At 45.7% G+C, this 14842-nt stretch overlaps 1 protein-coding gene across 3 annotated transcripts in view; it reads left to right on the forward strand.

Annotated features, from left to right (window-relative positions):
* The window catches only part of LOC141063508 (interferon-induced, double-stranded RNA-activated protein kinase-like), a 253146-nt gene that overhangs the window by 226046 nt on the left and 12258 nt on the right, over positions 1–14842 (forward strand). For 2 of the 3 annotated variants that reach the window (XM_073557589.1, XM_073557588.1), the window contains 2 exons: positions 15–77; positions 9424–9501. In XM_073557589.1, the coding sequence (XP_073413690.1) occupies positions 15–77; positions 9424–9501 (141 nt within the window). Of the gene's footprint in view, positions 1–14; positions 78–9423; positions 9714–14842 lie in introns of those variants that run through there. The other variant, XM_073557590.1, reaches the window with a different exon arrangement.

The following is a 14842-nucleotide window of genomic DNA, read 5'->3' on the forward strand; positions in this document are numbered from 1 at the left end:
TGTTTATGTTTTAGGAATGGGCCAAATTGAGAAATGCTGAGTTGCCCCCAAAATTTGTACAACAGTATCCCTCTGAGGTATAGTATGATGGTTGTCTTAATGTCAATTTTTAATAGAATTGTGAGAAATGCCACCTGGGAATTGTAGAGGAACTGGTCTTCAGGCTTAACCGTCCTAAGCCATCTATATGGACAATATAGGTCACAAAAAGCTGAACAATACGATATCTTGGAATCTGCGATCCAATGCATTATTCCAGAGAATACCATGTTTTTAGATCTAAGTGAGCTGGTAAGATCTGTGGGCCGTACAATGATCTGCATGAGAATCTGCCTCCAGAGATTATGATAAATGAAAATGATAGTTAACAGTGTGATGCAAGTAATGACAGACACTTTGTTGTCATAATCACACAGCTCTGCAGTGACATCAGAGCTGACACAGTACAGCAGAGCTGTGAACCTGCTTTCGCCTGTGAAGAGCACAGGGTGCCAATGGCGAATTTGCCAATCCTGGTGTTCTGTGGCAAATGCCAAGCGTCCTGCACGGTGTTGGGCTGTGAGCACAACCCCCATCTGTGGACGTCGGGCACTCAGACCATCCTCATGGAGTCGGTTTCTAACCGTTTGTGTAGACACATGCACATTTGTGGCCTGCTGGAGGTCATTTTGCAAGGCTCTGGCAGTGCTCCTCCTGTTCCTCCTTGCACAAAGGCAGAGGTAGCGGTCCTCCTGCTGGGTTGTTGCCTTCCTACGGCCCCCTCCACGTCTCCTGGTGTACTGACCTGTCTCCTGGTAGCGCCTCTGGACACTTCGCTGACAGACACAGCAAACCTTCTTTCCACAGGCCCCATTGATGTGCCATCAATGGCATGGATGAGCTGCACTACCTGAGCCACTTGTGTGGGTTGTAGAGTCTGTCTCATGCTACCACGAGTGTGAAAGCACAACCAACATTCAAAAGTGACCAAAACATTGGCCAGAAAGCATTGGTACTGAGATGTGGTCTGTGATTCCCAACTGCAGAACCACTCCTTTATTAAGTGTGGCTTGATAATTGGCAATAATTTCCATCTGTTGTCTATTCCATTTGCACAACAGCATATGAAATTGGTTGTCAATCAGTGTTGCTTCCTAAGGCCTCTTTCACACATCAGTTTTTTGCCTTCAGGCGCGATCCGGCTTTTTTTGGAAAAAACGGATCCGGCAAAATGCAATGGCGGATCCGTTTTTTCCCCATTGACTTGCATTAGCGCCGGATCGTGCCGGATGGCATTGCGTTTCATCCGTTTTTTGCCGGATCCGGCAACTTGTCTCATTCCGGCGTCTTGAAAAAACGTCTACTGTAACGTTTTTTGTCTCCGGCGAAAAAGCCGGAAGCGCCGGATCCGGCGCTTCCAGCTTTTTGCTACAATGAAAGTCTATGGGCGCCGGAATGCGCCGGATCCAGAAAAAGACGGATCCAGCAACCGGATCCGGTTTTTTTAAGTCTGCGCATGCTCAGATCCAATTGGCCAGCCTCCAGGAACAGAGACGGATCCAGCAAAAAAACGGATCCGTTTCTACAGTTCTCCAAAATTTATGCCGGATCCGTTTTTTCTAAAAAAAGCCGGATCATGCCTGACGGCAAAAAACTGATGTGTGAAAGTAGCAAAAGTGGACATTTTGATTTCACAGAAGTTTGATTTACTTGGAGTTATATATATATTGTAAGGTAGCGTTGTCATTCAAGGTTGGGCACACTCGCTTGGCAGCCAAATAATCAGATCCGGCACGGATTTTCCATAAAACCATAACAGTTCATGTGGTTTATTCAGGCATCATAAACCCACAGCAGCAACATAAAGTCCATAGCATAACGTTCATGACAGAGCTTCCCTCTGTTATCCCTGTGGTCACACAGGTTACGCAATGTCCAGTACTCAGGCTCTTCAGCCTTACAGTTATCTCACCCCGTCAGGGTTACCTCATGGTTGCTTCAGACTCCAGACGTTCATTCCCTCCCCTGGGAACTCTCAGGTACTGGCAGCCATTACACACAGCCACTTCACGTGCTGTCAGGCAGGAAGCCCCATCTCCCAGCGGGACTTTCCACAACGGACCAACCGGGTCCAAGCATTCTCCCATGTGACCTACCCTGGCCACCTTATATGGTCCGTAGCCACGCCCACCGGGTCACATGCCTATGACCTCATCACAGGTCCTTCACACTCAGATAGTCTTTTACTACCAGCGTTTTCAGACACACCCCTGGGTGGATTTGTAGGTAGCTTTCCCTAACACATTGGCACGAAAGACCAGCTCTGCTGATCAGCACATAATCAAGCCTTCATCCGAAGGCCACCCACCTTGAGATACATTACGATCATTCAGCATCCTACTCCTATCAGGACACTGGAAATGCTTATGCCGCCTGTCCTGGGACACCCACACAGCGCCCCCTAGTGGAAACAGTGGTCACTACACCACAATATATAGTTTTTGTACCCCCCTAAATTGTATGAAAATGGTTACAAAGAACTATTTACATGAAGTACAATACTGTAAAATTTAATTTCATTTTTCTGTCAGGTGCATTGCTATTAAGGAAACTTTGCAAGTCTCAAGGGCACAAAGCTACATGTGCCTTTTCAATCTTGCATACATTTATGACAGTACTCTGTTAAGATGTCCAAGATGACTTAAAGGGAATCTGCCTCGTGATTCCTGCTGCTTGAACCACAGACAGAATCAGAGATCTGCTCCATTCATTACAAACATGAATGTTTTACTTTGAAATGATGCTCTGTTTCAGCGAAAAAACCTAGTTGAGAGTGTGACTGGGGAAGAGGTGACTAGTCCAATAGGCATCTTCCCATCAGCTCAACCAGACTGACATGTTTGTGTATAAGGAAAGATCTGACAGTCTAGCTGATAGGGTATGGAGAAATTGGTGGGGACACACCTCTTGGATTAGTCATCTCATTCCTGGCCTTACCTTCAACTATGCTTACACTGAAACACCACAGTGTCTCAGTGTATAAATTGAATGTTTGTAATGCAGGAACCTATCCCTGACTCTTTCTCTCCGGGGTTTTGGCAGCATGAATCGTCACAGGTTCCTTTTACATTCACACAAGGTTTTAGTGAAAAATCTTCATCCAACAGAGAAAAGAAAATCAGAATTTCTCTATCGCTTCATTAGGGGACACAGGAACCATGGGTGTATGCTGCTGACGCTATGCACAAAAATAATTAGCTCCTTCTCTGCAGTATACACCCCACCGACTGGCACTAGGTTAATTTTAGCTTAGTGTCAGTAGGAGGTGGACATGGGTCTTTCATTAGACCTATATCTACCTCAGTGTGCACCGTTTCTTATCAGGTACCCGAAGGGATACAACGTGAACAGTCAATGCTGTATTCCCATGAAGAGACTATGAGTACGGCGTGTACCGTCACCCCGTCTCCTCATATGTCTACTCGACAGGACCCCAGCCCCTAACACAGAAGCGTTTTTAGGTGATCCGATCATCGGTCCTGCCTCTGTCTCCCATCCACTCGCCCACCAGAGCCTGTCGGCTTGAGGAGATGTGGATGTCCCACAACACAGGATTATTGGACGTGCGATCTTTCCTGGATGGGGAGGTACTTTTCTCTCTCTCTCTCTCTCTCTCTCCCCCAGGTGCCGGCGAAGGAGTACAGAAAGAAGATAAGAAGATCAAAGAAGAAGGAAGAAAAAAAATTCCTTTATTTTAATGGTGGGCATTAGGGGTCTTTCCCCTTTATTTCAGGCATACCTTTGCAGCGTTTTAGGGCCCTCCACGCCGTTCCCCCATGCTCCGGTGGTCACCAGCTGTAGTCTAGTTCCCGGCTTCACTCGGGCCTAGTTGCAGAATTCGGCATTAGGGTTCTTTCCCCTTTAATTCCGAGGGTATTGGGGGCACCAGACATTCCTTTACAGAGTTTTAGGGCCCTCCATGCCACTCCCCCATGCTCCAGCGGTCACCAACTGTAATATAGGTCCCGACTTCACTCGGGCCTAGCTGCAGCGTTGGCTCCGCCCCCTCCTTCCTGCTCTTCGGGCGGGCTTTTCTCCCACCCATCTCCTAGTCAGCTCCTTCCTGCCTGTGCTTAGCTCCGCATCCGTCGGCTTCATCTCTCTGTCTGGAGCTGGTGCCATCTTGCTGCTCCTGAACCTGGTGCTTGGCTCCTCCTCCCTCTTCCAGTTTTAGAGCGGGCTTTTCAGTGTGTGTCCCTGAAGCGTGCGCTTTTTCCCTCCTGGAACTGGGCATCCTCTTGCGGCCGCTATTTTTCTAGATTGTTTATCTGGATACTGCCTTCTTCCTGCGAAGTCTCCTCTTCCTAGCACAGCAGCCCTACAGCCTGGCAGCTGAATACAGGACAACTGCACTTACTGTGAGTAGCTGCTCTGCAGATTGACACTCTCCTCTGCATATCTCTGTCCCCGAACCTTCTGGCATTAGTTAGTGGGTCTGCTCATCATACTTAATTCTAAACTAGAGCGTTCTCGTCCTCCCACCTCTTATTCTTCTTCCTCCTCTACTCTTGTCAGACACTTTGTGTGCCCTTCGTGTAAATGCAAGCTTCCTTCAGGTCAGTCCTCTCCCCTCTGTCAGGACTGCAGCATCCCCACTGTGCCCACCGCCCAGGAGTCTCCTTCTGCCCCAGGTGAGAGCGAGGCCCCTATTCCAGGGTGGGCTTCCTCTCTGTCATAGTCCGTGGCGGATCTCAGCCAGGTGTCCCAGACCATGGTGTCCATACTTGACAGGTTGCCCCTTCTGATTTCCGTAGTTGCTAGTGGGTCACAGGAATCACTGTCTAGGCCTTCCAACATAGGCCACAAGAGATCCAGACAGGAGCACCGTTTTAGGTACTCCTCCCGCTCCATCTCGCCCCCCGGTCTTTCCCGGCAGTCTGCCTCTTCCCGAACCTCCTCTCCCAAGTCAGGCGAGGCGTTTTCGGATACACCATCAGAGGATGATTTGGACCAAACGTGTACCATGAGGGATATGGTCCATAGCCTCTTTGTTGCGGTCAACCAGACCTTTAGTATCAAGGACACCTCTACGGAACCCGCAGATCAGGTGGTTTAGTTTAGACTGTCTAAACCACCTTCCAAGGTCTTCGCTCCTCATACAGAATTTGAGGAGGTACTTGCCAAGGAAAGGGAGAACCCGACCTGACGCTATCAAAGAGGGAAGGGCCTCGGCGTCCTATATCCCTTTCTACCAAGCTCACCACCAACTGGACAGCTTCTCCGGCCGTGGACACACCAGTTTCCAGACTGTCCACCAACACGGTCCTCCCGCTTACTAATGGAGCATTCCTCAAGGATTCCAATGACAGAATTATAGAATCCTTTGCAATGTCAGCCTTCGAAGCGGCCGCTTCTATATGTCCGGCTTTTGCCTCTACTTGGGTCTTGAAATCCATAGCCAGATGGGCCAAACAACTCCTTCAGGGCTTTCTTGCTGGAGCTCGAACGGAAGATCTGGCGGATCTCGCCGACCAGATTTCTCATGCAGGGAAGTACTTGGCATCTGCCTCCCTGGATGGCGCGTCTTGCGCAGCTCAGGCGTCCAGCAATATTGTGGCTATCTGACGGACTCTTTGGCTTAAGGCTTGGCAGGTGGACTTGTCATCAAAAAAGTCCCTTACCAGCCTGCCTTCCCAGGGGTCACGTCTGTTCGGCTCCATGTTGGATCAAATTATTAAGGACGCCACCAAGGGCACGAGTTCCATTTTCCCCCAGTCCAAACCTTGTCAGCCTCCCCTGAAGCGGTAATTTCGGTCCTTTCATCCCTTTCTCCGTTTCGTGGCGACAGAGGATGTTTCCCACTAGCAGAGGCCGCAGGCTTGCCAGGTTAGGAAGAAGGTTTCCTTTAAACCCACCCCTTCCTGGCTTTCCGAGGACACTCAAGGTAGATCCGCCAGGCCTGGACATGGCAGATCTTCCTCAGCATGACTCGTATCGAGACCCCAGCGTATCTCCCATGCTGGGCAGTCTCCTTTTTTTCTAGAGACGTTTGGCTCGCCTCAGTGGAGCACGCAAGGGTCAGGGAGGGTGTATCCTCAGGATACAAAATAGAGTTCGCTTCGCGACCCCGAGATCGATTCTTCGAATCCCGTCTCCCAAGAGATCCTTCTATGGTTCTGGGTTTCTTTGCATCCATCGCCTCCCTTCTCAGTTCGGGGGTAATTGTTCCCGTCCCAGACTGGGAACATTCACAGGTTTCTATTCAAACCTTTTTGTGGTGCTGAAAAAAGACGGATCGGTTAGGCCCATCCTGGATCTCAAATTACTGAACAAAAGGGTCCGCCTGTGGCATTTCAGAATGGAATCCCTTCATTCAGTAATTGCTTCCATTGAGGCGCAGGAATTCCTGTGCTCCATAGACATTCAAGACACCTATCTCCATGTCCCTATTTTCCCAGTGCATCAGCGATATTTGCGTTTTGCAGTACAAAATGACCATTTCCAGTTTGTCGCACTGCCGTTCGGACTCTCAACCGCTCCCAGGATTTTCACAAAAATCATGGCAGCGTTGATGGCCATTTTGAGGATCAGAGGTCTAGTGCTCATGCAGTACCTCAATGATATCATCATCAAGGCTCCATCTTTTTCTCAGGCCCAGGAAAGCCTGGCCATTGTTCTTGACACTCTGTCTCGTTTCGGGTGGTTTGTCAACAGGAAAAAGTCCTGCCTTGTTCCGACTCAGCACCTGATTTTTCTAGGCATGCTGTTCAACACCCGTCAGACAAGGGTTTTTCTTCCCAAAGAGAAGAGAGCAATCCTCCAGCAGGGAGTTCGCTCACTACAGGGCCCTCGGCTTCCTTCCTTCCACTTAGCCATGAAGGTCCTAGAGAATATGATGGCAGCGTCGTAGGCGATCCCTTTCGCCCAATTCCACTCAAGACCACTTCAGGCCATCCTTTTACAGTGGGACAGGTCTGTTCTCTCTCTGGATTGTCCGATTTGGCTCTCTTTCCAAGTCAGACGGTCTCTCAATTGGTGGCTGTCATCCCACCTCATCTTCCAGGGCCGGTCCTTCCTTCCTGTTCACTGGCAGGTAGTGAAGATGGACGCCAGTCTTCTAGGCTGGGGGGCGGTATTTTGTCACCTGACTGTCCAAGGATGTTGGTCAGCTCAGGAATCCTCTTTGCCGATCAACATTGTTGAGATAAGGGCATTTCTTCTGTCCCTCCTTCACTGGGAAAAGCTTCTCAGGGGCCTGTCAATCCAGGTTCAGATGGACAATGCCACGGCGGTGGCATACGTCAATCACCAGGGAGGGATTCGGAGTTCCTTGGCAATGGCCGAGGTAGCCAAGATTCTTCTCTGGGCAGAGGCGTCTGTTCCAGCGATATCCGCAGTGCATATCCCCAGAATGGACAACTGGGCGGCGGTTTTTTTCATCTGCGAGGGCCTCGCGGCAGGAGAGTGGTCTCTGCATCAGGAGGTCTACCATCAGATTTGCCTTCGATGTGGAACTCCAGATGTGGACCTCATGAAGTCCCAGCTGAACAGGAAGGTTCCATGGTTCGTCTCCAGGTCCCGCGATCCTCTCATAGAGGGCGCCAACACTCTAGCCATTTCCTAGTCGCAGTTCATGCTTCCCGATCTGTTTCCTCCCCTTCCCTTTCTTCCCAGGCTATTGAAGAAGATCAAGGCGGAAGGGGTGCCGGTCATACTGATCGCTCCGGATTGGCCCAGAAGGTCTTGGTTCGCAGAGATCGTCAATCTTCTCGCGGGCGCCCCCTGGAGGCTTCCAGACAGACCAGATCTGCTGTCCCAAGGACCGATCTGCTACTGGAATTCTCGGTAGCTCAATTTAACGGCCGGTTTTTCAGATCGGGTGATTCACACCATGATCCAGGCTAGAAAACCATTGTCTTCCAGGGTCTATTATCGAACCTGGAAAACCTATTTCAGCTGATGTGATTTCAATCACATTCCGCCTATGTCCTTTTCTCTCCCTCCTATTTTGGCGTTTCTCCAGGCGGGACTGGACGCTGGTCTGGCCCTTAGTTCGCTAAAGGGTCAGGTGTCAGCGCTTTCCATTCTTTTACAGAGGAGTTTATCCTCCTGCTCTCAGGTCAGAACCTTTCTTCAAGGGGTAGCGCATGCGGCGCCTCCGTAGCGGAGTTCCGTGGATTCCTGGGACCTCAATCTAGTCCTGGAGGCCCTGAGTTCTCCTTTTGAACCTCTCCAAGAGGTTTCTCTGTCCTTACTGTCCTGGAAGGTGGCCTTCACCTCCTTCAGGCGCCTCTCAGAATTGGCGGCTCTTTCTTGTCGCCCCCTTTCTTGGTTCTTCACCAGGATAAGGTGGTTTTGCGGCCCCCATCTTCCTTCCTTCCCAAAGTGGTGTCCGCTTTTCTTCTAAATGAGGACATTGTCCTGCCTTCCTTTTTTCCTGCTCCGACTCACTCTCTGGAGCGTTCGTTGAGCAAGCTAGAACTCCTCTTCCTAAAGTGGGCGTTCCTAGACAGATAGACCCTCACCGCCCCCTTTAGGAAGACGGACTCTCTTTTTGCCATTCCAGATGGTGCACGAAGAGTACTGCCAGTCTCAAAAGCTACGATTGCTCGCTGGATCAGAATGGCAATTTTGAAGGCTTACCAGGTCAAAAACAGAGTGCCTCCCCCTGGGATTAAGGCTCAATCTACCCTGGCAGTGGGCATCTCCTGGGTGGTGCACCAACTTTGCAAGGCAGCAACTTGGTCTTCCGTCCACACGTTTGCAAAATTTTATAGGGTCCATACCTACGCTTCGGCGGACGCCAGCTTAGGCAGAACGATCTTGCAGGCGTCAGTGGTGAGTTCTCCGACCTGAACGGAGTTTTCTGTTCTGCTTTGGGACGTCCCATGGTTCCTGTATCCCCCAATGAAGCGATAGAGAAAACAGGATTTTTGGTTGCTTACCGTAAAACCTGTTTCTCGAAACCTTCATTCTTTCTGTATTCTATTGTTACAGTTGAGTTGTCTGTTTTGTTTTTTTCTCTTTGTATTGTTGATTCTCCTACTGCTTTCTCACTAACTGATTAACCTACTGCCAGTCGGTGGGGTGTATACTGCAGAGGAGGAGCTAACTTTTTTGTGCATAGTGTCAGCCTCCTAGTGGCAGCAGCATACACCCATGGTTCTTGTGTCCTCTAATGAAGGCTGCGAGAAACAGATTTTACGGTAAGCAACCAAAAATCCTATTGTCTCAGTGTGGACTCACGCTTCTGGGCCTTTTGCAATCATATCTAGGTACAGTATATCCAAGATGCAAATAAAATTCTCACATTTTTAATGTACACTCACATTTATAACTGACCTCTAGTGTGACCATGTGTGAAGTGGAGCCTTTTGTTTTAATATATATAATTTCTCATCAGACTATCATGTTTTTTCCTATTTTTTTTTCTCCTATTTCAAGGAATCAATGATCAAGTTGATGCTGTCAAAAGACCCCAAGAAAAGACCAAAAGCCTCTTATCTGAAGGATTATTTTGAAGTAAAGTCAATCTCCTATTCTAAAACTCGATAATAGACCTCAATTAGTGACACGACCAATTATAGGAAAGCAAAAGGTTGCACTGAGGAGTCAATATCTGAAATCTTCATTGTGCCTAATGTGCAGCATATCTTTCTCTACTGAAGCCTTTTCCTGAGTTCTTTCTTATCCCAGCATGTTCTATACTCCAAAATAAAAAAGAATATGCGTAATTTTTATATACACATTGATTAATAGAAAATCTTGACCATGAACTGCAATTATAGACAAACCAGTTCAATTGCTGCTGCTGCATTGATTCTAGAACAGTTTTTCTTTTTTTTCTTTGCCTTTGTGATCCAAAGTTATGCAAATTTTCCCTTTTAACAATGGGCATATATCATAGAAGTTCTCTGTGGGCTCGGCTGTGTTTTGATTGGCCAGAGTCAGAAAAAAAGCAAATGCCCACAGAGAACGTTTGTGTTATTTATCCAGTTTGGAACATAGGGCACAGAAGAAATAAAAAAACATTCCCAGTATCAGTGGCACAGCTACAATTGCAGGAGGGTGTAAATGGATAAAAATAAGGATATATCTGCAGTGAATTGGGACGATATAGGTATTATTTTAATTGTTGAACAATGACATCACTACTTCTGGTAGCCTCTTTAAAAGTATAGGCCAATAATGTAAATCTTTCACCCACACACACACTTTTAATTTTTTTATTTTTTTTTAACTTTCAAACTTTTTTTTAGAACACTGTAAGTTTCAAGCATTTCTCAAAGCTTTTTTAATAGCGTTTTCATTGACGTTTTACAATCCGGGTACCAAAAAAGTAGTGCTGCTGTGTAAAATTTAAAGAAAACAAGAATGCAATGATTTTCCAATCTCTTATAACCATATTATCTTCACAACAGAATATAGACAACAAATCAGAAGTTGAACATTAGACTATTTTTCCATTTCATTATAAAAAATGTACTGATTTAGAAATTGATGGTAGCAACGCATCTCAAAAAAATTGGGACAGGGCCATGTCTTCCATTGTGTAGCATCTCCTCTTCTGTTTACAACAGTCAGTATTCGTCTGAGAAGTGATGAGACCGATTGCTGGAGTTTTGGGGCAGGAATGTTGTTTCATTCTTGTCTGATATAGGATTCTAGCTGCTCAACAGTCCTGGTTCTTTTTACTGCATTTTTAGTTTCAAAATGCTCCAAATGTTTTCTGTTGGTGAAAGGTCTAGAGTGTAGGCCAGTTTATTACTCGATCTCTTCTTCAAGCCCATGCTTTTGTGATTCAGTATGCAATATAACATTGTCTTGCAAGCTTTTCCTTGAAATACACATGTCTGGATGGGAGCATATGTTATTCTAAATCCTCTATAGCAGTGTTTCTCAACTCCAGTCCTCAAGACCCACCAACAGGTTGAATTTTCAGGATTTCCTTAGTGTTGCACGGGTGATAATTTCCTCACTTGCTCAAGCATTAATCCCATCACCTGTGCAATACTACGGAAATCCTGAAAACATGACCTGTTGGTGGGTCTTGAGGCCTGGAGTTGATAAACACTGCATTATATACCATTAATAGTGCCTTTCTAGATGTGCTGCCCATGTCAAAGGCACTAATGCAACCTCATACCATCAGAGATGCAGAACTGTGCACAAGCTGGGTGTTCACTCTCCTCTTGAGTTCGCAATACATGGTGTCTGTCATTTTCATAAAGAATTTCACATTTTGATTCATCTGACCACAGAACAGTTTTCCATTTTGCTTCAGTCATTTTAAATGAGCTTTGACCCAGAGAAGACTGCAGCGTTTCTGGATTGTGTTGATATAAGGCTTATTCTTCGCATGATAAAGTTTTAACTTGCATTTGTGGATTGTACGGAAAACTTCACAAACAATGATTTCTTGAAGTATTCCTGAGCCCATACAGGGATTTGCATGACTGAATCATGCCTAGTTTTATTGCAGTTAGAGCCTGTAGATCACAAGCATCCAATACTGATCAGCTTTGTCCCTTGTGCACATGGATTTATCCAGAATCTCTTGGTGTGCATGGTAGACAGTGGCATATTCAAAGTCTTTTCAATTTTATGTTGAGGAACATTTTTCTAAATTATTTCCACAATATTTACATGAAAATTGACAGTCTGTTTTTCATTAGAACCACTTATTTTTCCAACTTTTGATAACTGTATACCATCCTTTTTGAGATTTGTTGCAGCTATCAACTTCTAAATTTATTTATTTATTTAACTAATTTATAAAGCGCCATTAATTCCACAGCATTTTACAGACATTATTGGCACTGTCCCCGATGGGGCTCACAATCTAAATTTCCCTATCAGTATGTCTTTAGAATGTGGGACTCCGGAGGAAACCCACACAAACACGGGGAGAACATACAAACTCCTTGCAGATGTCCTTGGTGGGATTTGAACCTGGACAGTGCTAACCACTGAGCCACCGTTCCACCCTAACTCAGTTAATTTTTTCAAATGAAATAGTAAAATGACTGACTTTCGAACTCTGATCTATGTTCTGTTGCGAATAAAATATGACTGAGATTTCAAAATCCTTGCTTTCTTGTTTTTACATTTTATTTGGTTCCCCATCTTTTTTGGAATTGAGGTTGTGTGTTTTTTTTGTATTTGCAGCATGCATTTTTTCCAAGACCTTTAGAGAGTTTTTTTATATAGATAATATGCTTTATATTACACTACAGACTTTAGTGTAAAATCTGACTGCAGTGTTTTTATCCCCCAAAAAACACAATATGGCGTTTTTTGGGTTTTTTTTTTAGAAAAATATGTGAAACCAGCCTTGTGACACCACTAACATTGCTTTGGAGTGAAAAAAGTTTGTTTGTGCTTGAATTAATCCATAGAGCTTGTTGAAACATGAAAAAATGTGATATATGCAAAGTTTTGTATAAGTAGTCCTTATCAAGTAACAATAGGTTTCCATTTCAAACTTTAGAGCAGAGTTACAGGTTTAGTAAAGAACTTCTTGTTTCAGTGAAATGATTTTTATGCTGCAATTTTCCTGATTTTTACTTAAAGGGAACCTGTCACCTCGTTTTGCCACTATAAGATGCGGCCATGCCTTTTAGGGCTTATCTACAGCATTTTGTAATGCTGTAGATAAGCCCCGGATCCGACCTGAAAGAGAAAAAAAACAAGTTTTATTATACTCACCCTGGGGCGGTCCGTTCCGATGGGTGTCGCAGGTCCCGGGTTCAGCGCCTCCCATCTTCATGCGATGTCGTCATCCTGCTTGCTTCGTGCCGCGTTCCTGCGCAGGTGTACTGATCTGCCTTGTTGAGGGCAGAGTACTGCAGTGCGCAGGCGCTGGGCTTCTGACCTTTCCCGGTGCCTGCACACTGCAGTACTTTGCTCAGCGCTCAACAGGGCTGATAAGTACGCCTGCGCAGGAGCGCGGCATGAAGCAAGCGGGATAACAACATCACATGAAGATGGGAGGCGCCGCACCCAGGACCTTCGACACCCATCGGATCAGACCGCCCTCAGGTGAATATAATAAAACGTGTTTTTCTTCTCTTTCAGGTCACACCGGGGGTTTATCTACAGCATTATAGAATGCTGTAGATAAGCCGTAAAAGGCAAGGCCGCATCTTATAGCGGCAAAACGAGGTGACAGGTTCCATTAAACAGCTGTATGATACTTATAGTAGCAGAGAGGCTTTAGTCCATTAGAAGCTGTTCCCAACAATCCTAGACAGGTAAATGCTTGGAAGGCCTAGGTTTCAGCATGGAAATTTTTTACTTATGTACTGGTTTTATTCCTTTGGCTTTTCCTTCACCATTTACATGAAAGTAAATATAATGCTATTATTTGTTCTGTATCCAGTTTATCAGTAGAACTGAATGTAATTAGGATGGATTTCTATAAAGTGCTATCTTTTACAGAAGCTTAATTACAGCCTGATTCACAGTTCTGCTGTCAATAATGAGATTGTGGACGGACAGAAGCCCGACTGTCCGAGTCTTTGCAATGCAGAACGAGAGTTGTCACCACTGCGTACTACTGTACATTATCTGTGCAGACCATGAGCAAACAAGGAATAGCGGAATATTTTGGCTTTGGAGACTGTATAATTGGGAATATACCAGGCTTATAGTAGAGGCTGCAACTCGAGATCAGTAGAAGAAACCCTGGCATAAGTTGCTTTTCTTATTACGTTGAATAATGTTATGTGTATAGGGTTTATGGTTATGCTTCAGGGTTTGCCAAATACCTGTCACTCAAGGTTCCATGTAAAAAAAATCCATATATGTAACATTCTTTTTTTAAATTACTGGATACTATTGTATAGCATATTGTAGTCCACACCCCGTTCCATGCTTTTTTTGTGGTACTTTATTTTGACAAGACCAAGGCTAAAAGGATACTCTTCTGTATGGCTAATACAGCCCTGTGGACACGTTTAGTGGGTATATGAGGAGCATTCCTTCTCTACTTGCTAAACATACATCTCACACATGATGTGAACCCAGGCTTTTCTGTAAAATGATGAAACCGTGCTCCACATAACTTTTCCATTCTGGAAATCGCTGATGATCATTCTGAGTTATAAGAAATTCAGTTGTCACGATACAGCACTGTACTCCAAGAAGAGGTGAGAACCAGCACTGATGCAGGAAAGAAGCTTTAAAGGATAGTTCCTTTTATTATCTTTGCTTTCCGCATTCTCATTTCTTTGCTTACAAATTGTATGTACTTAAAATATCAAGCTTAATATTCTTAAGCCTGAGATATTAGCGCCTAAGAAGTGACTTGCGGGAATAACTGCATGCAGTGGAGACGACCATTCTTTAGATGGTCCATATTAAGCCCAACTGTGTATAGAGACAATGAGGGGTAAAGTGTGAAGACAGAGCAAATCTTTGCTAAATATGGAGGAAATACTGCTTAAGGTGTGTGGAGTCATCACATATCGGCAAGCTAGACCAGTAAACGTGGCCTTACGACCTACACAGCTGTTGAGCACTCTTTTGAGCTACAGCTATTTCTACCAACCCTCCCTATTCACATGCACTCTCAGCCAAGCATGCATGTATTATTAGGGCTCATACTCACTTGCAAGAGACACCTGGCACTGCCACAGGCACTCGGACCGGAGCGTGCGGCTACTTGCATTTCTATGTAGCCGCACGCTCCGGTCCCAGTGCCAGGGTTTTCATGCGAGAGACTCGCACAAGAATCGTGCGACTCTCACAAGTGAGTATGAGCCCTTAGGAAGCCAGGGGAATAGGCAGCTGCCACAGACCTATTCACAGAGTAGGTGGTAACTAGTGATGAGCGAATGTGCTCGGATAAGGGGATGATATC

Source organism: Dendrobates tinctorius, unplaced genomic scaffold, assembly GCF_039654945.1.
Source record: "Dendrobates tinctorius isolate UK_male_01 unplaced genomic scaffold, ASM3965494v1 ptg000250l, whole genome shotgun sequence".
Classification (NCBI taxonomy): domain Eukaryota; kingdom Metazoa; phylum Chordata; class Amphibia; order Anura; family Dendrobatidae; genus Dendrobates; species Dendrobates tinctorius.